We start from the raw sequence: 25109 nt of genomic DNA, 5'->3' as shown, positions 1-25109 counted from the left end.
AGTAGGACCTTCAGCGCACTGCCACGAAGTGGTCAGATGTGGCTCTGTCCTTGCACTTCCCCTCTGAGTGCAATTCAGATCTTGTATACCATAGTGAAAGGAGCACAGGTTTGGCACTCCCTTAATGGTGGGGTGGTTACAGGCCGCACTGCCATTCCTGCTGTTCTAAGAGGCACTCTCAGACATCTCCTACTGTCTGACTCTACCGTACCAATGGCAGAGTCATTGGAGTGACCCCTAGCCTGGCTTCTGAGCGTAGCATAGCAGGGGCCAGACTCGGAGGGTGAGGGAGAAAAATCAAAGCTTAATAAAATCGCAGTCCCCTTTTTCTAATGCCACAAACGTACCGTGGGAGCTGGCTTCCCTCCGGAAACGATGCAAACCAGCGTGAAGTTCTGAGCCTCGTAACGACTGAAAGCTGCCGGCGCATCTGCTGCGATGACTGAGATTGAGGAAGGGGGTGCTGGAGGATATAAAAAAACATTTGAGGTGTCAATGCATTTTACTGTATTACAGCAGAGCCAGCTCATTTCAGTAAGTAATGTCACAGCAAGACTACTGCCGGGCAAAGTGGCTTATTGCAGAGTGCCATTTGCTATCGCTCAGCAATAGATGCTTTCACTGTCTTTTGAATTTTCAATCCATAATTGTAGTTTTTGCAGTAGTGAATCTCACTGGACGTGACTTGCTGCCAAAGTAGTGCAACTTTGCAAAAATGGGTTAAATCTACGTGACTCATCAATTTACAGAGACATGCCAAATCATTTGCCTCATTGGTGGCCACCAACTTTGACCTTTTTTTCACGATCAACTGACTATATCAACTGGGCTCCGTTACTCACACTCTTGCCTCTGGGTCAGAAGGTCATGGGTTCAAGCCCCACTCCAGAATGTAAGCATCTAATCTGTGCTGGCACTCTAGTCCTGAAGGAATGCTGCATTGCTGGAGGTGCTGTACTTCGGATAAGACATTAAACCAAGATCTTGCCTCTTCAGATGGGTGTTGAAGATCTTATGGCACTATTCGATTGAGAGCACGTCTTTCTTTACCTCACACTGTTTTAGAGCAACAGACTGACAACAGCCAGTGTAATGTATTTGCTTCGTGGGTTCTTTGCTTAAGAATTCATAGCAACACATTACTAATAAACCAACTAGTTCTTAAAAGCAAAGGTTTAACAATCACACTACACATTACCAGTTCATCCACCAGGCTCACAACCATCTGCCTCGTTGTGAATCCCCCAAACCCAACTGGCTGGGGTTTTATTGAATCTTGTGATCATCAAACTCAACAGCTCTACAACTATTTTAGTTGTGAACATTAAACAAGTGCCCCCTGATTAAAGGGTGGGGGGGGTCACACTTCAAAAACGTTTTTTTTGAGGGCACCAAAAAACACAAATTATACAAATGCCCCCTGACCAATAGCTCTACAACTCTTTCATTACAAATACATAAACAATTAATCCAAGTGCCCCCTCATTAAAAAGGGGGGGGGGGAAACACTTCAAACATTTTTCAGGTGCCCCCTTGTTTTTTTTTGAGGGCACCAAAAAACACAAATTATACAAATGCCCCTTTATCAACATCTCTACAAACTTGTGAACATACTCACAGGTGCATACACTGCCAGTGAGACATCTCAGAGTTGAAAGCTTTGCCATGCATCTAGTCTTAAAAAGTTCCCCATTAGTTTTCTCCCCATCTCTCTCGAAGGCACCGGCATGCTGGGATATGATGGCTCCTCTTGCATCACCAGCCCTCCAGTGCCTCACCAATTAACCACATTTTCTGTTAAAACAGTCAGTGTTGGCAACATACTCGACCATGGAGAGCCTCGTCACTGAGCCCGATCCTATCCTCAGCTCGCATCCACACACCTGCACTTTCCAGCAAGAGTTATCGGATAGCGATCGTGAGTAGGAAACTGGAGATTGATTATGGTCTCTGAGCCGAGATGGACTGAACCCATCCTGAGATTTCTTCGGACTCAGCTTGAACACAGATTCCAGTAGCCAAAGGCAGTTTCCTCACCCAGGTCCCGGAGGTCAACGGGTCAGTGTTGCCCAAACAGAGCAGCACCTGATACTATCACAGAGAAAAGATGAATTTACCTGAAGGTCTTTTTGAGCCCAAACAAATCACAGGATAGATTCAGTCCATCTCCGCTCAGATAGCCTAAACAATCTCTAGTTCCCCCTCCCCTGCCTGTCTATCCCTGTTTGTGCTATTCATGTACCAGTTCCTGAAAAGCTTTTCTGGCCCTGGCTGACTCTCAGCTGGTGTTTTCGAACATCATCTTGTTTATATTTATGACCCATCCCAGACAGACAGGATATAGATCTCATCCTCCTGGTTAAGAGACTTGAATGTACACAAATTGTACATTCACAAATCTCTGAAGATGGCAGAGAAGTTGATAAGGCTGTTAAAGAAACATAAGGCATCTTTGGCTTTATAAATAGAGGCATAGAGTACAAAAGCAAGGACGCTATGCTAAACCACTGGTGAGTCTTCAGCTGGAGTACTATGTCCAATTCTGGGCACCACACTTTAGGAAGGATGTGAAGGCCTTGGAACATAAGAATTAGGAACAGGAGGAGGCCATACGGCCTCTCGAGCCTGCTCCGCTGTTCAAAAAGATCATGGCTGATCTTTGACCTCAACTCCACTTTCCTGCCCTATCCCCACATCTCTTAATTCCTCTGGAATCCAAAAATCTATCGATCTCAGCCTTGAATATTCTCAATGACTTCAGCATCCACAGCCCTTTGGGGCAGAGAATTCCAAAGATTCACAACTCTACTGGAGAGGGTGCAAAGGAGAATGGTACCAGGGATGAGGGCCTTCAGTTATGTGGAGAGATTAGAGAAGCTAGGATTGTTCTCCTTAGAGCAGAGAAGGTTTAATAGAGGTGTTAAAAATTATGATGTGTTTTGACAGTGTAAATTGACAGCAATTGTTTCCAATGGTTGGAGAGTTGGTAACCAGCAGACGAGATTTAAGCTAATTGACAAAAAAAAAAGAGGGAAGATGAAACATTGTTTTTACACAGTGAATTATTATGATCTGGAATGCACTGCCTGAAAGACTGGTGGAAGCAGATTCAATAGTAACTTTCAAAAGGGAATTAGATATATAGTTGAAAAGGAAATATCTGCAGGACTATTGGGAAGAGTAGGGCAGTGGAACTAATTGGATAGCTTTTTCAAAGAGCCCGCACAGGCACCATGGGCCAAATGGCCTCCTTCTGTGCTGTATGAATCTATATAGAATCAGTTAGGACCTTCTCCTCTACAATCCATGGTTTGAATTTCCCCCAATGAAGAGGGATGCACATTTCCCTTCTACTATCATAAACAAAATAAGCTGAGAACATTCAAGCCCAATTTCATTGGCCATTGGCCCCCCAGCAAAAAATTCACAGTATGTCACCTCCTGTGAAAACAGATAAAAAATCTAAGCTAATCTGATAGGTTAATGAATAAAGGCACCAAGCCGCAATCTGTCAGTTTTCATCTTCGGCCACTGGGACACGGAGAGTTTCAGCCAGGCCAGCAGCCTGGCATCCAAGAGGGGGTGCCAGGCTGCCCGTTGGCGGCCTGGCCGAACCTGTGGGCACTCTTGCCGGCCGATCCGGAAGTCGACCGGCAAAAATTATTACATGGCAGCCGTGGCAGTGGATCCTCCCCTTGAAGGCCTACCGCGCTGTCGGGCCGCACTCACTGGGGGTAAGGTGCACCGACACAGAAAGCTGTTGGGGGCATCGCGCGGCGGGGGATCGAGTTTTCAACCTAAATTTCAGCCGGTGGATTTTTAAGGTGAGGGAAAGCGGCGCTGCGCATTCTGATGGCGCACTTGCGGCAGTCATCAGCATCGGGTGGTATTGGGTCCAGGCCAAAAAATCCCCAACCTGAATTTGGGTCGGGTCGGCCCGTTGACCACAAAGCGGCGGCCACGGGATTCTGAAACGTGGCCGCCGCAAGCGGACAGTAACAGGTCTTTTTGAGACCTTGAATTTCGGCCCCTGGGTCTCCAATGCCCTGCATGGTAATATTTCATGGTGATATTTGCTTGTCCAGTTTACAGATGAAGGCTGATTACTTGGGTGAGGTATTGGAAGGGGAGCCTGTACTGCAGCCACAGTCAACGTGGAGGGAAGAAAAGTGGATTAAGAGACATCCTGTCCAGAAGGACAACGTGAATCTTTACAAGCGAGCTCCTTCATTAAAGTGGAAACAATTTGTAGCCAGATCAGAGTAACCGAAACAACATCTGAATACAAGTTTTATAATTGTATAGGAGAAATAAAAGATAAAGAGAGGGTAATGCATGTCACGTCCAATTACTGCTTCCCTATACTGACCTCCATTAATATGCGGTGTATGGGTTCGACTCATCTTACTAATGGGTGCCCTACAGTGCAACGATAATTTGTTGTGACACTGATACAGACACAGTCCCTTTGTGGTCTTGTAACCAGCCAAACTTTTCTGCTGCCTTACTAACGTGATGTTCGTCATGCCATTAATGAGATAAGGAATTAGTTGCTCCAGTTGGCGTTGACGCAGTTACGGAGCAGTGAGATGGCGGGATTGATGCTGGACACTGAGGCCTGCATCTCCCCATTATGTCTCGGGAGGCACCGAGTGGAGGTCATACACTTCCCTTCGCGGGCTGACAGAAAATGGCCAGGTGGGCCCTCGCTGGGCAATGTTCACGTCTCTGCCATCTGCCGGCCTATAAGGGTGCTCAACCTCCCTCACTCGCACCAGAGACTCACGGGGGCTCCAGAACAGCTCCACGATGGTTGCTGTGGAAAGTTTCCTCCCTACTCCTGAAGGTGCCGTCTCAAGCTGGGCTACCGTGCCACAAATGCCACGACCTCACTTGAGTGGCCATTCTTCTTCTTCACCTTCTGACGTATTACAAAATTTGTTATCTTAAAAAGAAACTGAACTAATGGGAACTCACAACTGATGTAACCCTGTTCTCAGAAGGCCTACTTTCCTCTCTACTACCGGAGAATGCTTCTTCTTGACATCACGTGAAGATTGTGTGGGGACTGCAATCAGCCCTATAATTTTAATAGAAGCTTTTCATTATTGCTATGAATGCTGAGATATTTTTGCTTCCATAGTGTTCCCTTGCTCGACAGAAATGTCAGAAATGACTGAAATAGATGTGCGGGCATAATCCTGAGGCACGAGGGCAGATTCTGTGGTAGGCTGGACTTCAAGCCATTTCATCTTCACAACAATGGTGGAATTGGTCTGCCAGGAGCTCAAAGAGGCCTCAGTGGCCTTTGTATATTTGTACATTGGTGAGGGACACACAATGAAAGTGGTCACTGGTATGGTCCAATTCATCCCATTTCAGCAACAAAGAGGAAACAGTGCGCAAGTGAGATTTGTACAGCTTCTTCAAAGCTGTGAAAGTAACATTAGTGCAGAGCCATCTTTGCAATGTTGCCGATTTGGTTGGGGAGATCTGTAGAAGTGAACAATGTGGAAACCGCTCGCCTGCAGCCAGGTGCAAGATGGCAGACTCGACCCTCCGGCAGCACCAGTCTATAAATGCTGCCAGGAGCAGTTCCGGTCAGAGGTACCTTGTGAATCTCCCATTAGAAGTGGATTTTGGGACGTCCAATAGCAGAATTTTGGGTCATTTACATTGGAGGATGCTCTCTGACACTGCTAATGCTATCAGAGACAGCCTTGTAGTGTAAAGGAGGCAGGAAAGGGTGCTGAGAAGGAACAGAGTTTAAAGAAAGAAAATAAACTTTACAGATAGGTCTGCTACCTACTTTTTCCCCCCAGTTAATTAACATTAATGTTCTTCCTTGTGAAATCCCATGTGCTTTCCGCTGGGAGCAATATTTCATCACTCTAGCACCACTGCTAACACTAGAAATCTGTCCAATCCCAATTTATCTCTGTTAATGACACTTCCACATTTCTCTAGTAGTTCAACAGCCATTTCACTGGTGCAGGCCTTCCAACATAAACCCAACTGCACAGAATACAACTCAGGAATTACTGTGTATTAGTCACATCTTTCGAAAGCTCATTTCAGGAGGGGTGGTGGCCAAATTTGTGGATGCAGTATGTGAATAGATTTTTGGGTCAGTGGGAGTCAGCATCACCAAGCCATAACATTTCCAATGGGGGTGAATAGAAACATAGAAAATAGGTGCAGGAGTAGGCCATTCGGTCCTTCGAGCCGGCACCACCATTCAATAAGATCATGGCTGATCATTCCCTCAGTACCCCTTTCCTGCTTTCTCATCATACCCCTTGATCCCTTTAGCCGTAAGGGCCATATCCAACTCAATCTTGAATATATGCAATGAACTGACATCAACAACTCTCTGCGGCAGGGAATTCCACAGGTTAACAACTCTCTGAGTAAAGAAGTTTCTCCTCATCTCAGTCCTAAATGGCCTACCTCTTATCCTAAGACTGTGTCCCGTGGTTCTGGACTTTCCCAACATTGGGAACATTCTTCCTGCATCTAACCTGTCCAGTCCCGTCAGAATCCTATGCGTTTCTATGAGATCCCCTCTCATCCTTCTAAACTCCAGTGTATAAAGGGCCAATTGATCCAGTCTCTCCTCATATATCAATCCAGCCATCCGATGATTCAGTCTGGTGAACCTGCGCTGCACTTCCTCAATAGCAAGATCGTCCTTCCTCAGATTAGGAGACCAAAACTAAACACAATATTCCAGGTGAGGTCTCACCAAGGCCCTGTATAACTGCAGTAAGATCTCCCTGCTCCTATACTCAAATCCCCAAGCTATGAAGGTCAACATACCATTTGCCTTCTTCACCGCCTGCTGTAACTGCATGCCAACTTTCAATGACTGATGAATCCTGACACCCAGGTCTCGTTGCACCTCCCCTTTTCCTAATCTGCCGCCATTCAGATAATATTCTGCCTTTGTGTTTTTGCCCCCAAAGAGGATGACCTCACATTTATCCACATTATACTGCATCTGCCATGCATTTGCCCACTCACCTAACCTGTCCAAGTCACCCTGCAGCCTCTTAGCATCCTCCTCACGGCTCACACCGCCACCCAGTTTAGTGTCATCTGCAAACTTGGAGATATTACACTCAATTCCATCATCTAAATCATTCATGTATATTGTAAAGAGCTGGGCTCCCAGCACTGAGCCCTGCGGCACTCCACTGGTCACTGCCTGCCATTCTGAAAAGGACCCGTTTATCCAGACTCTCTGCTTCCTGTCTGCCAACCAGTTCTCTATCCACGTCAGTACATTACCCCAATACCATGTGCTTTTATTTTGCACACCAATCTCTTGTGTGGGACCTTGTCAAAAGCCTTTTGAAAGTCCAAATACACCACATCCACTGGTTCTCCCTTATCCACTCTGCTATTTACATCCTCAAAAAATTCCAGAAGATTCATCAAGCATGATTTCCCTTTCATAAATCCATGCTTACTTGGACCGATCCTGTCACTGCTTTCCAAATGCGCTGCTATTTCATCCTTAATGATTGATTCCAACATTTTCCCCATTACTGATGTCAGGCTAACCAATTGAGAATTACCCGTTTTCTCTCTCTCGCTCCTTTTTTAAAAAGTGGTGTTACATTAGCTACCCTCCAGTCCATGGGAACTGATCCAGAGTCGATAGACTGTTGGAAAATGATCACCAATGCATCCACTATTTCTAGGACCACTTCCTTAAGTACTCTGGGATGCAGATTATCAGGCCCTGGGGATTTATCGGCCTTCAATCCCATCAATTTCCTGAACACAATTTCCCGTCTAATAAGGATATCCTTCGGTTCCTCCTTCTCACTAGACTCTCGGTCCCCTAGTACATCCGGAAGGTTATTTGTGTCTTCTTGTATCCATGACAGCCAGGTCCTCTGGAAGAAATTCTACAACTTGTGGAAACCCTAATACTTAACAGTAGGTCTAAAATAACACACAGTTTGTGAGCCCATCTGCCCAAGGCCCTGTCTGCTCTCTCAAGTGGATGTAAAAGATCCCATGGCACTATTTCGAAGAAGAGCAGGGGAGTTATCTCCGGTGTCCTGGCCAATATTTAACCCTCAATCAACAACAAAAAATAGATTATCTGGCCATTATCACATTGCTGTTTGTTGGAGCTTGCTTGTGCGCAAATTGGCTGCCGCGTTTTCCCACATTACGACAGTGACTACACTCCAAAAGTACCTATCCTTCCTTCCTTCCTCCCTCAGAATAGAAATAGCGTCAGAGGGGGATGTTTCAGCGAGAAGACCATGCATCCATGGGAGCCTTACCTCGTGATTCCATGAAACTTTTTTCGGAGTAGATTCTCCGAGATGGGATGAGGGGGACCCAGAATCCCTTCGAGGCACGTGCATATCTACTACATATGTGCTCCGAGCTGAGTACAGCACATTTGTGGCTAATATGAAAGTGCCCAAGCAGAGAGTGCGAGAGTGAAGTGTATTTTGGGATGTGCTTCTCCCAGTGTGAAGCTTCGTTTGATGGGAGCACGTATCAACATTTAGGCGTGGAGATCAGTGCGGCTGATTCGCAGTCGACGCGATTTTATGGACGGGGAATCATGTAGCCCATGAACTGTGCGTACTGACCTTGGCTCCCGAATTCACAAAGTGCATTCCTGCCATGTCAAGCTGTGTGCTGGGAGCACTAAATTGTTAATAGTACTGTGCTCCCAGTTGTCACATGTACTGTTTTCACAGCTGAAGATGGAGAAATACAGGACCTCTCAGGGACAAGAGATGTAGTCGCAGAGGAGCCTTCCCCTTCCATAAATTTTCAGGAGGTAGAGCAGGGATCATGTGAGGAGTTTTCAGACAGACTCAGAGCTCAGCAACTCTGAATCCTTTCCAGACATAAGGAGGTCATGCAGCCCAGCATGCTGGCTCTTTCAAAGAGCGATCCAATTAGTCCCCCTGCTCTTTCCACATAATCCGGCAAAATTTTCACCATCAAGTATTTATTCAATTCCCTTTTAAAAGTTGTCATTGAATCTGCTTTCACCACACTTTCAGCTAATGCATTCCAGGTCACAGCAAGTCAATGAGTAAAAAAAAAATCTCCTTATTTCCTCTCTAGTTCTTTGCGCAGAGGATGCGGGATCACGCGTGTGGTACATCTACTTAATTTGGCTCTGTGGAAGGCTCTGTGCGGCAGGGTCTGGATGCTCAGAGAGCCCGGAACTCGAGCAGCCTGAATGACATGGCGAAGACAATCAAGGATGAGTTCTCCAGCCTGAGGTCTGGTGTGCAGCAAGTGCCAGCCGGCATGGCATATGCTGCAGTAGCCTCAGTCAGACCATAAGCAGAATGTATACATCTCACATCGATGCTCACACTGTAGCCCTGGGGAGATGACAAAATAGCGAAAGCTGTGGAGGATTGCTTAGACTCATTAGGAAGATGTGACTGCTGGCTTTCATGTTAAATTCTCTCATTAGCAGCGAGACAGCAAACTACTCTACCACTGAGACTGCAGTATTCCATACTGTGTTCTAATAACCAGTGCATGTTGTGTGAACATGCCCTCTGCAGTATAATGTGAGATAGCGTGCGTGGCTTGCTGGTTGGCTTTCATGCTAGAGGCAGCCCTGTGCCAACACCTTGCCCAGTACAATTGACATGGGTTGGAAATTCTGATCTCTGACCCCTTAGATATAAGAGCGCCATCTCAGGAACCTTGAAGCTGCGAGGCAGAGGGCGTTTTGTTTCCTCAGTACTAGGTAGGAGCTTTTCAGAACCACCATCCCCTCATACAACCACACCTCCCCGCCCCCTCCCCATGCACACCCCCACCCCCATCTCATCCGAAGGACAGCACCTCCGACTCAGCGCTCCCTCAGCACTGCAGTGGCGTGTCAGCCTAGATTTTGTTCTCAAGTCCCTGGAGTGGGACTTGAACCCACAAGCTTCCAGACTCAGACTCATAATGGGTTCATGTGTGTGTGAGCAACTCCAGCATAACTCCTCCAACGTGTGCTGATTGTTTGCTACCCGTTGACCAGTTTCTTATCCATTCCCCGGGTTTACCCTGAATCTCCACAACTTTCAATTTAAATAATAGCCATAGGGTGAACCGCAGTCTACTTGGGTTGTCACTTCCTCAAAGAAGAAGGTTGGTCAGACAGAAACTCCCCTTTCTAAATCCATGCTGACTGCTGTTAACTCGATTATTGTACAGGTGATCCTCAGGTTTACTCCACGTAATCAATTCCATTATTTTACATGGAATGGGAGTAAGACAAATGGATCTGTCGTTGTCATTGTTTTATCATCCCTTTTAAAAATGGGCAGCACATTAGCCTGTTTCCATACTAAACATATGTTATGGACTAATAATTCAGAGATCCAATTCTACGACGGTAGTTTGAGAATTTTAAATCTGGAAATAAAAAGTTGGGGTCAGTAAAAGTGACCACGAAGCTGTCCGATTGCCAAAACAATCCAACGAGCTTATTATTGTCCTTTGGGGAAGGAAGCCTGCCGCTCCTACCTGGACTGACCTATGTGTGACTCCAGTCCCACACCAACGTAGTTGAGACTCAACTGTCCTCTGAAGTTATACATAGGCAACTAGCGATGGACAATAAGTGCTGGCCGTGCTCACGACGCCCACATCTTGAGAGTGAACAATATGAAAAAAAATAGTCCATTCAGATGGACATCTAAGTTATAAGGCTAGGCGAAGCATGGGATGTTTCCTCATTGTCCTGGCTAACAGTCCTCACTTTCCCAACACCACTATAACACAGATTTAACTGATCATTTACCACATTTGTCAGAAGTTTCTACATGCTAATTGGCTGTTTTGTTTATCTTTGTCTAAATCTGTTTGCTTTAACTAAGCTGTGGCTCAGTGGGTAGCACTCTCGCCCCTGAGTCAGAAGGTTGTGGGTTCAAATCCCACTCCAAGGACTCGAACACATAAATCCAGGCTGACACTCCAGTGCAGTGCTGAGGGAGCGCTGCACTGTCGGAGGTGCCGTCTTTCGGATGAGACGTTAAACTGAGGGCCCCGTCTGCCCCCTCAGGTAGGCGTAAAAGATCCCATGGCTCTATTTTGAAGAAGAGCAGCGGAGTTCTCCCCAGTGTCCTGGCCAATATTTATCCCTCAATCGACATAATTCAAACAGATTATCAGGTCATTATCACATTTGTGGGAGCTTGCTGTGCGCAAATTGGCTGCCACATTACAACAGTGACTACACTCCAAAAGAACTTCATTGGCTGTGAAGCACTTTGAGAGGTCTGGTGGTCGTGAAAGGCGCTATATAAATCCCAGTCTTTCTTTCTTTTAGTTGCAAAATACTTGCCATTCCGCAGTGGTATTTTCATAATTTCAGGGAGCTGCATTCAGGAGCTGAGGTGCCCTAGGTTAATGACTGCATCTCCAGTGATGTTAAACTTGCACTCTCTGGCTCAGTAACTTTTTCTCGTCTTGCATTCCCCAGCAATGCCAATTAATTCTACATTTCATAACGAGGTGCATTTTCTTTGGGGGGCTCTGAGGCAAAAGCTGGTTCCAATTAACCTTGTAAATTAGACTTAATTGGCTCACCTCATTAGTCAGTGATATCCTTAAAAAAATTACAGCGAGATTTCTGTTTGAAATGAAAACAATTTATGTTAATATACAAAAAGAAACACGGGCATAGCCTAGAGGTGATGATCAGCCACCATCTCCCGGACTGCTTTAAATGAAGGGCCTCTAATGATTATCGTTTACAATACAGAAAACATTTTTTTAATTGTCTTTTTAATAACGGCTGGATTTGTGTTTACCATTTCTCCAAAATACACCAAATGCCAGTGGTTCATGTTAAAGGTCCGATAGCACCATTCAAAGGGCAGGGATTCCTCCTGGCATGCTGATTAATAAGCCTCCCTCAGAGTGAATCATTTGTCTCACTGCTGTTTATGTGATTGATGGAGTATTCAAACAGGCTCATTTAGACAGACTGTGAAAATTCACAGACCCCCAAGTCAAGGCTGCTACATGCAGTTCAGCATGTTGCATTAACTCATCAATCAACTTGACATTTTCAGACCTTGGGTAGCGAGCCAATAAAATGTTAAAAGACTTTCAATTGAGCCAATAAGGTCAAAGAAGGCGAGTTCTTTTCTGTAAATTGATCCAGGTATAAAATACAGCCATTTTGACCATGTGTCTCAGTAAGGCAAAGAAACTGGCAATCAGCCAGCAGCTTGTTACTCTCTGCCAAGATTAAAAAGTTAAAACTACCATCGGAGTTCGGATTTCATTGGAAATTAAGAGATCTAACAATTTTGGCGCTGCGAGCAGGGTCGCTGAGGAAAGAAACTGAATTTTGGACATCGGACCTACATATTGAGGTAAGGACTCCTCTTTTTAAAAAAAAGTCCTCGGTCAAAAGTCTAAATTCGCCTCTCCTTCTACGTGATTCCGAAAGCCTCCGGTTTACGAACCCTCCGGTTGGTAGTCGGCTCGAGGTCCCATAGACGTCTAAACTTCGGCAGTGTGTTAGTTAATTCATCACCGACCTATTGATCAGCTAGAAAGCTTACGACTCGAGACCCCAGTAAAGAACTCAGTATAATGGCAGCAGGAGATAAGAACAACGAATTGCCTACAACTGTTAAAGGTGGGCAGGCACCACCTGAGGTTTCACTAGATTTAATTCTCGAACAGTTGAAAGAATACATAGAGCAACAATTCAACTTATCTAAAACCTGTATTAAGATCGAACAAAAGTACGGAACCTCCAAAAGACAATGGTCCTTGGACGAGATTAAAAGGGTCTGGGGAAAAACGACCCGTATGAAAAATAAAGAGCGAACTAGATGGTCCCGAGCGGTTATGGGCCAGATCCGAAACCGGAATGAAATTATAATGCGTTCCCAACATGATCGAGAACTGACCAGTACAAAGGATCAATTGCAAGCAGTTTGTGCACAGCTGCGACAGAAAAAGCTTGAACTTGAAAAGCTGAAAGCGGAAGTTAAAGATCTTAAAGGTGAAATTAAAGAATGGAAAAAATCATTAGGTCAAGAGACAGTAATAGGAAAAGGAAAATGTATTGATCAATTCCCAGGGTACCCATGTTTGGATAAATTAAAAGCGCAAACCCGAAGACACGACCGAGGAATAGATACGGTTTCTGAATCCTCCGTTTAAAAAAAGACGAGTTGTAGTCAAATCAGAAGAGACTGCGGATGAGGGCGGAACCAAAAAAACAAAGAGAAGGGTGTACGAAGAATACTTAGTTTATGATCCGGCAGACCCAGAGAAAATTGATAAATGGTCCAAGGAATTGCCCAATCCAAAGAAAGGAGGAGTAAAAACGTGGGACCAATTGGACCGCTTAAGAAATATATATCAACTTCATCCCTGGGATGGAGTGCAAATTTTGACCACACAGGGAAGAAAATTGCACGACAAGGTAGATGAAACTTTGGGGCAGAATGAGCAAGAATTAGACGCAGGATGGGAGGCGATTAAACACTGGCTGCAAGCCTTCAGTCCAGCTAAGACAGACTGGGGAAAAATTGCAGCCTGCCAACAGAAAGGAACAGAGGAGGTCCTGGAGTATGACGAGCGGTTTAGATGCACGTGGCTAGAACATTCGGGTATGAATAATACGGATGAGGAAATGGATGAACAAGTGTTTGGACCCCTGAAAACAGCTTTCGTGGCAGGTCTAAAGCCAGAACTGTCCAAAATGCTTAAGGTAGTGTTACCGGACTGGGAAGGTAGAGGAACTACCTTTGCAGCATTGGTGGATCGATGTAACCAATTAGATCGGGATATGGGAGCTAAAGTCCGAGCTGTACAGGCTATGGGATGGAAATCCCAGGATTCCGATAAACAGTTATTAGGAAAATTACCCGGAAAATGTCATTATTGTGGGAAAGAAGGTCACTGGGCCAAGACGTGCAGGGCAAAACAGAAAGGTCGTGGCTGGGGAAGAGGACGCAGCCAGGGATACAATTCAGCCAACAAGCCAGGCTTGTCACAAGATAACGACCTCATAGAAGCATTTAAGCGACTGACAATACAACAACAGAAGGAGTTACTTGGGATAGCAAAAACCGATTAGAGCCCACCCTGGCCCCCCTCCTCGCACTAATACAACAAAGGGGAGATGGGCTATATATAACTGTGAGGGTGGGTGATAAGGATGTGGACTGTCTTTTAGACACAGGGGCGTAATTAGCATGCTTACCCCTACAATATGGAGACTTTTTGCCGTTGGATGGTAGGGCACGTACAGCCTATGGAGTTGGGGGCCATAAAATGGAAATTAAAAGGACAACACGGGTACTTATAGGGCTGGGTCCACATGAACTAACCACGCCGGTCTGGATAGGCCCAGTAGATCAACCCCTTTTGGGAATGGACGTTCTAATCCAAATAGATTCATCATTGCATTTTGAGGATGGTCGGGTGACATGGTCAATTAAAACTTTGAAGAAAGAAGAATTGAAGGAACACCATGGCCCCAGGCACTACCAATAGTGCTATGTAGCATTAGGGCAACCCCGAACAGAACTACAAGTCTAAACCCATTTGAAATTATAACAGGAAGACCCATGTCGCTGCCAGGAACTATCGATTTACGGAAAGCTGATGTTCACTTAATGAGTGACACTTTGTTATCATACTGTCAGAACTTAACCAATGCTATTAGTTCTGTTTCTCGACAGGTATCGGCAGCTTGGGGTAATCCATGCAAAGGAGGACACGACATCATCCTGGGAGTCTGGATGTATGTGAAAAAGTTGCATAAAGAACCTTTGGGTGCCAAGTGGGAGGGACCTTATCAAGTGTTATTGACCACCAAGGCAGCTGTTAAAGTCCAAGGAAAGAAAGCCTGGATCCACGCTTCACACGTTAAACAAGCACCCATAACTGAAGCTGAAATCTAATAAGGACAATTACTTTTCGCGAAAATGTATAAATTTACTGTAGTATTGATTGTAGGTATTCTAGGCATAGGCCTACTTCTTACTAGCCGACCCTCTGCACCAAAGGGAAATAGTAGAGTACCAAGGGAATTACATGTAAATACATTTTACTTTTATATTGTTTGTTTATGTTGATTAAATGTTGCTGCGACCAGGCGGCTGTAGCTGCTGTCCCACAGGTGAGACACCTTGCAGGTCCCAGCAGACCGTCTGTACGTGGCACAGGAGTATGTTATGCTTAAGGGAAGGTTGTTTACTGGTTGAATTAAGATATTGATTTGGATTAAATTGGAATAAGGTTAATTAACCTACTAAAACCAGACTTCCATTGTGGCCACGATGGAACTCGGGTTGGTGTAAATTTGTGTGGAAGCTACTAGTCCGGACATGTGGCGAAACACATCAACAAATTTTAGAAGGAAACTCTATTAACATGTATGAAATTATTTTATAGAATGTTTAACCAGTGATATCTGATGTTTTATGATTCAGTTTGTGAAAGAATCAAAGGGGGGATTGATAGAGTATTCAAACAGGCTCATTTAGACAGACTGTGAAAATTCATAGACCTCCAAGTCAAGGCTGCTACATGCAGTTCGGCATGTTGCATTAACTCATCAATCAACTTGACATTTTTGGACCTTGGGGAGCGAGCCAATAAAATGTTAAAAGACTTTCAATTGAGCCAATAAGGTCAAAGAAGGCGAGTTCTTTTCTGTAAATTGATCCAGGTATAAAATACAGCCATTTTGACCATGTGTCTCAGTAAGACAAAGAAACTGGCAATCAGCCAGCAGTTTGTTACTCTCTGCCAAGATTAAAAAGTTAAAACTACCATCGGAGTTTGGATTTCATTGGAAATTAAGAGATCTAACAGTGATCTTGCTGTGCACAATTTGACTGCTACAGTCTCCGCATGGCAAATAATTTATTGTATGTGAAGTGATAAAACCTCTCAAAATGTGGAATTCCCCCACCTCCCCCAGTCTTCCCTTCCTCTAACAATCTGCAAGCTTGAAAAATTCAAACAAGGGCCGGATTTTCTGTTTTTTGCGTCCCCTGTTAGCGCTCCGTAGTGGCGGCAATGGCGGCGGTAAGCACTTCTGGGCAGGCGGCCAGCTACCAGCGCCCCGCCGGGACATTCGCTGCCGGTTTCGAGAGGTCGCGGAGCATTACCGTCCCAAAGTGGCGAGCCGATGTGCAGCGCCTCTGGTTGTGACACCAGCTCGACTTTTGGCTATTGCCTGATCAGTAGTGCTCCGTAGAGCGCCTTGCTGGGAATGCCTGTGGAAGCGGGTGGTCCAAGCTGTCGTGGCTGCAGTGAGCTAAGTAATGTCTACCTCAGGTAGGTGTGATTGTTTTTTTTATTGTTTTATTTTGCGATTTATGATGTGGTGGCATGAGGTATGTATTTGGATTGTTTATGGTGGGTTTTTTCTCAGATTCCCCCCCCCCCCACCCGAGGTCTCTCTTGCGGCGCTCTGAAGCCAGCTGTTTAGCTCGGGATTTTCCCTTGCTCAGACAGTCTAGCACTTTAAAGGTGGTGTGTAACGCTTCCCTTAGCCCTCTGCCCTACACTCAGGGCCCAGCTGATGAATTTTGCTGACCGAGGCGCAAACTGTTTTCGGGCTCAAACTTTACCGCCCCGTCGCCATTACCGTCCCAAAATGACCAGAACTGACAATCCAGCCCTGTGTCATCCACTCACAATGACCTGATTTACCTCAGCTTTCGTCTACTCCGCTCAAGCTTGGTGGTGACTTGCACTATAGCCCTTGATCCTTCACCTCAGCTTCTCAATGAAAAAAAAACTGATCCTTGGTAATAGCCAGTTTAGAGATTTATAATTGGACAAGTGGCCATGAAAGCTGTTAGATTGATGTAAAAACCCAATTGGCCTACTAATGTCTTTCCGCCCCGACTCCGTCTGCCCTACATGTGACTCAACTACCTCATTATGTGGTTAACTCTTGGTGTCCTCGGGGCAATGGACAATAAATATTGTTCTTGCTAACATCCCAAGAAAAAAATAAAATCTTAAAATATGAAGAGGTTACGGGATAGTTGCAGATTGTCCAGCTCTAAGGATTAACTTACTGAGGCTCGACTGCTAGTGCGAAGCTTCACTAAATTCAAATGTGTGTTGGAGACACGGCTATAACACGACTATAACATAATTCTAAAAGGACAAAGAGTGTTAAAAAAAGAAGCCTGAAGGCTCTGAGTCTCAATGCGAGGAGCATTCATAATAAGGTGGATGAATTAACTGCGCAGACAGCTATTAATGGATATGATATAATTGGGATTATGGAAACATGGTTTCAGGGTGACCAAGGCTGGGAACTCAACATCCAGGGGTTTTCAATATTCAGGAAGGATAGACAGAAAGGAAAAGGAGGTGGGGAAGCGTTGCTGGTTAACGAGGAGAGTTGTACAGGGCCTTGGTGAGGCCACACCTGGAGTATTGTGTACAGTTTTGGTCTCCTAACTTGAGGAAGGACATTCTTGCTATTGAGGGAGTGCAGCGAAGATTCACCAGACTGATTCCCGGGATGGTGGGACTGACCTATCAAGAAAGACTGGATCAACTGGGCTTGTATTCACTGGAGTTCAGAAGAATGAGAGGGGACCTCATGGAAACGTTTAAAATTCTGACGGGTTTAGACAGGTTAGATGCAGGAAGAATGTTCCCAATGTTGGGGAAGTCCAGAACCAGGGGTCACAGTCTGAGGATAAGGGGTAAGCCATTTAGGACCGAGATGAGGAGAAACTTCTTCACCCAGAGAGTGGTGAACCTGTGGAATTCTCTACCACAGAAAGTAGTTGAGGCCAATTCACTAAATATATTCAAAAGGGAGTTAGATGAAGTCCTTACTACTCGGGGGATCAAGGGTTATGGCGAGAAAGCAGGAAGGGGGTACTGAAGTTTCATGTTCAGCCATGAACTCATTGAATGGCGGTGCAGGCTAGAAGGGCTGAATGGCCTACTCCTGCACCTATTTTCTATGTTTCTATGTTTCTATGTAACGCAATAGTAAAGAAGGACATTGGCTTGGATGATGTGAAATCTGTATGGGTAGAGCTGCGGAACACTAAAGGGCAGAAAACACTAGTGGGAGTTGTGTACAGACCACCAAACAGTAGTAGTGAGGTTGGGAATGGCATCAAACAGGAAATTAGGGATGCGTACAATAAAGGTACAGCAGTTATCATGCGTGACTTTATTCTACATATAGATTGGGCTAACCAAACTGGTAGCAATACAGTGGAGGAGGATTTCCTGGAGTGTATAAGGGATGGTTTGCTAGACCAATATGTCGAGGAACCAACTAGAGAGCTGGCCATCCTAGACTGGGTGATGTCTAATGAGAAGGGACTAATTAGCAATCTTGTTGTGTGAGGCCCCTTGGGGAAGAGTGACCATAATATGGTAGAATTCTTCAGTAAGATGGAGAGTGACACAGTTAATTCAGAGACTAGGGTCCTGAACTTAAAGAAAGGTAACTTCGATGGTATGAGACGTGAATTGGCTAGGATAGACTGGCGAATGATACTTAAAGGGTTGATGGTGGATAGGCAATGGCAGACATTTAAAGATCACATGGATGAACTTCAACAATTGTACATCCCTGTCTGGCATAAAAATAAAACGGGGAAGATGGCTCAACCGTGGCTAATAAGGGAAATTAGGGATTGTGTTAAATCCAAGGAAGAGGCATATAAATTGGCCAGAAAAAGCAGCAAACCTGAGGACTGGGAAAAATTTAGAATTCAGCAGAGGAGGACAAAGGATTTAATTAGGAGGGGGAAAATAGAATATGAGAGTAAGCTTGCAAGGAACATAAAAACTGATTGCAAAAGCTTCGATAGATATGTGAAGAGAAAAAGATTAATGAAGACAAATGTAGGTCCCTTGCAGTCAGAATCAGGTGAATTTATAATGGGTAACAAAGAAATGGCAGACCAATTGAACAAATACTTTGGTTCTGTCTTCACTAAGGAAGACACAAATAACCTTCCGGAAATACTAGGGGACCGAGGGTCTAGCGAGAAGGAGGAACTGAAGGAAATCCTTATTTGTCAGGAAATGGTGTTAGGGAAATTGATGGGATTAAAGGCCGATAAATCCCCAGAGTCTGATCGTCTGCATCCCAGAGTACTTAAGGAAGTGGCCCTAGAAATAGTGGATGCATTGGTGGTCATTTTCCAACATTCTATAGACTCTGGATCAGTTCATATGCATTGGAGGGTAGCAAATGTAACCCCACTTTTTAAAAAAGGAGGGAGAGAGAAAACAGGTATTTATAGACTGGTTAGCCTGACATTGGTAGTGGGGAAAATGCTGGAATCAATTATTAAAGATGTAATAGCAGTGCATTTGGAAAGCAGTGACAGGATCGGTCCAAGTCAGCATGGATTTATGCTTGACAAATCTTCTAGAATTTTTTGAGGATGTAACTAGTAGAGTGTACAAGGGAGAACCAGTGGATGTGCTGTATCTGGACTTTCAAAAGGCTTTTGACAAGGTCCCACACAAGAGATTAGCGTGCAAAATTAAAGCACGTGGTGTTGGGGGTAATGTATTGACGTGGATAGAGAACTCGTTGGCAGACAGGAAGCAAAGAGTAGGAATAAACTGGTCCTTTTCAGAATAGCAGGCAGTGACTAGTGGGGTACCGCAAGGTTCAGTGCTAAGACCCTAGCTATTTACATTAATGATTTAGACGAAGGAATTGAATGTAATATCTCCAAGTTTGCAGATGACATTAAGCTGGGTGGCAGTGTGAGCTGTGAGGAAGATGCTAAGAGGCTGCAGGGTGACTTGACAGGTTAGGTGAGTGGGCAAATGCATGGCAGATGCAGTATAATGTAGATAAATATGAGGTTATTCACTTTGGTGGCAAAAACAGGAAGGCAGAATATTATCTGAATGGTGACAGATTAGGAAAAGGGGAGGTGCAACGAGACCTGGGTGTCATGGTACATCAGTCATTGAAAGTTGACATGCAGGTACAGCGGGTGGTGAAGAAGGCAAATGGCATGTTGGCCTTCATAGTGAGAGGATTTGAGTATTGGAGCAGGGAGGTCTTACTTCAGTTGTACAGGGCCTTGGTGAGACCACACCTTGAATATTGGGTACAGTTTTGGTCTCCTAATCTGAGGAAGGACATTCTTGCCATTGAGGGAATGCAGCGAAGGTTCACCAGACTGATTCCCGGGATGACAGGACAGACATATGAAGAAAGACTGGATCGACTGGGCTTAAATTCACTGGAATTTAGAAGAATGAGAGGGGATCTCATAGAAACATAAAATTCTGACGGGATTGGACAGGTTAAATGCAGGAAGAATGTTCCCGATGTTGGGGAAGTCCAGAACCAGGGGTCACAGTCTAAGGATAAGGGGTAAGCCATTTAGGATCGAGCTGATGAAAAACTTCTTCACTCAGAATTGTGAACCTGTGGAATTCTCTACCACTGAAAATTGTTGAGGCGAGTTCGTTAGATATATTCAAAAGGGAGTTAGATGTGGCCATTATGGCTAAAGGGATCAAGGGGTATGGAGAGAAGGCAGGAATGGGATATTGAAGTTGCATGATCAGCCATGATCATAATGAATGGTGATGCAGGCTCAAAGGGCTGAATGGCCTACTCCTGCACCTATTTTCTATGTTTCTATGATAGCCATAATTGTCTGACCAGCACTCATCGCTGGCGAGACTCCACATCAGCAATGGTTAAGACCTGAGGTGCACACATCGCTCATCAGTATCATCAGCCAGATGTTAGTCAAATTACTGTAGCCTTGAGGAAGATCTCTTGCCATACAATGCCCTAATGATTCTTCAGCATTCGAAAAATAACTCCAATTGCCAATTCAGAACATGTTGAAGAACAACACTGAGGCTTGCATTACAGAAAAGGATTCCTGTAGATCAGTTATGAGGGTACAGTAATGCTGACCATATAAATACTGATCCCCATGTGACTTGTGCTTCTGCTGATATGGAGCTGAATGGCAGGTGACAGTGGCTTTGAAGAACCTCTCTCATTCTTGGAGGCAGTTCAGAGAAGGTTCACTAGGTTGATTCTGGAGATGAGGGGGTTGACTTATGAGGAAAGGTTGAGGAGTTTGGACCTCTACTCAGTGGAATTCAGAAGAACGGGAGGTGATCTTATCAAAAACGTTTAAGATTTTGAGGGGGCTTGACAAGGTGGATGCAGAGAGGATGTTTCCACTGATAGGAGAGACTAGAACTAGAAGACATGATCTTAGAATAAGGGGCCATCCATTTAAAACTGAGATGAGGAGGAATTTCTTCTCTCAGAGAATTGTAAATCTGTGGAATTCGCTGCCTCAAAGCTGTGGAAGCCGGGACATTGAATAAATTTAAGACAGAGATAGACAGTTTCTTAAACAATAAGGGATTAATGGGTTATGGGGAGCGGGCAGGGAAGTGGAGCTGAGTCCATGATCGGATCAGCCATGATCGTATTAAATGGTGGAGCAGGCTCGATGGGCCATATTGCCTACTCCTGCTCCTATTTCTTATGTTCTTACGTACTTGTCCGTCGCTTGCCAGTACCTCCTGTCGCATATTCTGTTTCTTTTATGGTCATCGGGGTGAGGAACACCAGCAGTAGGGAGTGGGACAATGTTCCCGTGTTCTGGCTCCAGTGGCAGCATCAAGCCCTGTCTGCTTAAATGCAATAGTGGCACATGCCCCAGTGACATGCCTCAATACCGCTTCCTCAATATCTTCCTGCACCACTGTAACAGTTCGATTTCCCCCACTAGTCACTGGGCTACCTCACAGATGAGGGTTTCATGTCCCGAGTCCAGGGTGGATTCAAACCCCGGCACAGGGAGTGAAATGGGCAGTGTGCCCACCTGTGAGCCCCAGGCCCAGTCAAAATGCTCTTCGAAAGAAAAGAATGTCATTCTCATTCATTATTCTTTATTGAATAGCCATTATTAATTATTCGTTTCATTAAGTGCAGTTACACACCATTTCTATCAGACTGGATTGTAGAATGATTGTAAACATGATCCATTTTCTCATCTAATTTTTCCAGCTAGCGGTATGTGATATTTTAACTTTTCAGCTTTTCCAGAGGGTGGAATGCCAATTCTAGACCCTCTCCTGAGATGCCATTTATCTGGGTGCTGTTGGGCTGTGAGTGCCACGATCAGTCCCTTGGGTTTGGACTCTGATTGACTTGGCCTCGTTTATAATGTGGCTCATGTTAATCTCGAAACTCTGGCTATTTGATTGGAAGATCAGCTTTTAAAGCTGGTTTGCAGCAAAATTAAAACCCCATTTAAAGCTAAAACTTACTCCCACGTCCAAAATGGGTGGTGGAACTAAGGAGGCAGTGCAACCTTGGGGAGCCTCAAGTCCCACATTCAACCCATCCTCAACATTGCCTATTTCTACCCCAATTAAACTCCTCGGCTCCCTTCCAAACTCTCCCCCTGCTGTCAAAACTGTCATCTATCTATAAGCCTTAGCATGCATAACACCACCAAATCTCATCTCAATGCAACAGCACATTTTGCGGATTTAAACATTTTTATGTAAAGGGTCCGTTTCTAATCAGCATTTTCTGGTTCGATTTAATTAGTGGGACAAAGCTTTGCAAATTGGTTTATTTTATTCAGCGTTCATAGGCTTTGTTGTCTCCGGTCTTGATTACTTCAAACTCCATCCTATACAAACTCCAACCACCTGGAACTCCAGTGCCAATATTGTATCTGGCACCGTCCCTATTAATCCTGACCCCACTGAACTCAACTGCTCCCTGTTCCCAAGCGTATTGATGTGTCCCTCCATAGCCTCGCTCCAGTGTAGCCCGCAAGTTCCCCTAGTCCTACATCTCAGGTCGCCCCTTCTGGTTTTCCGACTGTAGTCTCGTGTGTGTCACCCCTCCCCCCACCATCACTGCTGACACGGTTCTCACTCATCATCCCTTGCACTCTGGAATTGCCTTCCTAAACCATTCTTGCTCAATTGTCCTCAAAATCTACCTCTTCATCCATGCCTTTGGCCACCTTCACTACCTCTTGGTGTCTGGTAAACCCCCTTTATAAAGCATCCTAGGGTTTTTGGTACATTAATTGCAGATAACGAGAAACAATTTCCATTGGTAGAAGGGTTGGTAACTAGAGTACATAGATTTAAGATAAGAATCAGAGGGGAGATGAGGAGAACTTTATTTTTTACACATTATGATGTGGAATACACTGCCAGAAAGGGTGGTGGATGCAGATTCAATAGTAACTTTCAAAAGGGAATTGGGTAAGTACATGAAAAGAGCAGGGGAGAGGGACTAATTGGCAGCTCTTTCAGAGAGCAGGCATAGGCATGATGGTTCAAATGGCCTCCTGCTGTGTTGTAAGATTCTATGATTCTATGAAAAGTGCTAAATAAATGCAATTTGTTGCTGATGGACGCGCTTTTTGTTTATTCGTTCCGGGATGTGGGCATCGCTGGCAAGGCCGGCATTTATTGCCCATTCCGAATTGCCCTCGAGAAGGCAGTGGTGAGCTGCCTTCTTGAACCGCTGTAGTCCTTGTGAAGGAACTCCCATAGCGCTGTTCGGGAGGGAGTTCCAAGATTGCTTGACCTGAAGCCATGAGCTCCAGCGTCAATATTGAGGACTCCCAGGGCCACTCCCTCCCTACTGTATACCACTGTGCCACCACCCCTGATGGGTCTGTCCTGCCAATGGGACAGGACATACCCAGGGATGGCAGAGTCTGGGATATTGGCTGAAAGTTAGGATTCTGTGAGTGTGACTATAACTATATCAGGCTGTGGGACAGTCCTTCCAATTTTGGCACAAGTCCCCAGATGTTAGTGAGGAGGACTTTGCATGATCTACTGGGCTGTGTGTGCCACTATTGAAGCTGGTGCCAAGTGGTCCATCCAGTTTTATTCTTATTGTTTTTTGTAGTGCTGGGCCATTTCAGAGAGGTAGTTAAAGAGTCAACCACATTGCTGTGGAACTGGATATATAGGTCAGACCAGGTAAGGACAGCAGATTTCCTTTCCCTAACAGGGATTAGTGAACCGGATTGGGTTTTATGACAATCCAGTATGTTTCATGGTCACCATTACTGATACAGCTTTTTAATTCCAGATTTATTTAATTAATTGAATTTAAATTCCACAGCTGTCATGGTGGAATTGGAACTCACACTATGGATCATTAGTCCAGGCTTTTGGATTACTAGTCCTGTAACTTCACCACTATACTACCATTCAGTTGTTATTTCAGTTTTCAGCAATTGCTCTAAATGCCCTCGATCTCCTTATTATTCCATCTTTGATGCATAGCATTTCTAACACTATCAAATTATATCAATGCAACAGCACATTTTACATATATATTTATGCAAAATGTCTGTTTTTAAGTCAGTGTTTTCTGTTATTTTGGGCTTGACTGAATCTATGATTGAGCTATTAAATGATGTGTGAGGCAATGGTTTGCAGACTGATTTATTTTGTTTCGAGTTTTCGGCAATCTCAACCAAGATTATTAATGCTTGGTTGGTCCTTGTCTGAATGACTGCCTAATGTGGGCACTGAGTCACACAGCCCCGAAGATCCCAGGGTCCATCTCTGGTCTGTGCTGAGTTAGCTGATCTGAGCTGAGCCAGTGGTAGAGACACTACAATTTGCCTCAGCATCCTGAGCTAGGGAAGGGAGTCAGTCAGCATTCCTGCTATTCATTGTTATCCACCGACCCTGGTGGAAGGCAGGGTAAGGGTCGGCTGTGATTCCGCTATGGTCAAATAGCCTGCCAGCAATGGCATCATAAATAATGATCACTGGAGTGGGGGGAGGGAGTCTTGATAAAACTTAAGGGAATGGTAGCATAGTGGTTATGTTACTGGACTAGTAATCCGGAGATATGAGTTCAAATCCCACCAGCATAGCTGGAGAATATAAATTCATTTAATTAAATAAATCTGGAAAGGCAAAAGCTAATATTAACAATGGTGGCCATGAAACTATTGGATTATCATAAAATCCCATCTGATTCACTAATGTCCTTCAGGGAAGAAAATATGCCATCCTTACCCGGTCTGGCCTATATGTGATTCCAGACCAACAGCAAATATGGTTGACTT

At 44.8% G+C, this 25109-nt stretch overlaps 1 protein-coding gene across 1 annotated transcript in view; it reads right to left on the bottom strand.

Annotated features, from left to right (window-relative positions):
• Window positions 1-25109, bottom strand: part of igsf21a (immunoglobin superfamily, member 21a) — a 364267-nt gene that overhangs the window by 114174 nt on the left and 224984 nt on the right. Inside the window, exon 5 of the mRNA XM_070860200.1 lies at window positions 348-463. Coding sequence (XP_070716301.1) covers window positions 348-463 — 116 coding nt within the window. The remainder of the gene's footprint in view (window positions 1-347; window positions 464-25109) is intronic.

Source organism: Pristiophorus japonicus, chromosome 18 (assembly GCF_044704955.1).
Source record: "Pristiophorus japonicus isolate sPriJap1 chromosome 18, sPriJap1.hap1, whole genome shotgun sequence".
Taxonomy (NCBI): domain Eukaryota; kingdom Metazoa; phylum Chordata; class Chondrichthyes; family Pristiophoridae; genus Pristiophorus; species Pristiophorus japonicus.
The sequence above is the reverse complement of the archived record's forward strand: the minus strand, read 5'-3'. Positions and strand labels throughout refer to the sequence as shown.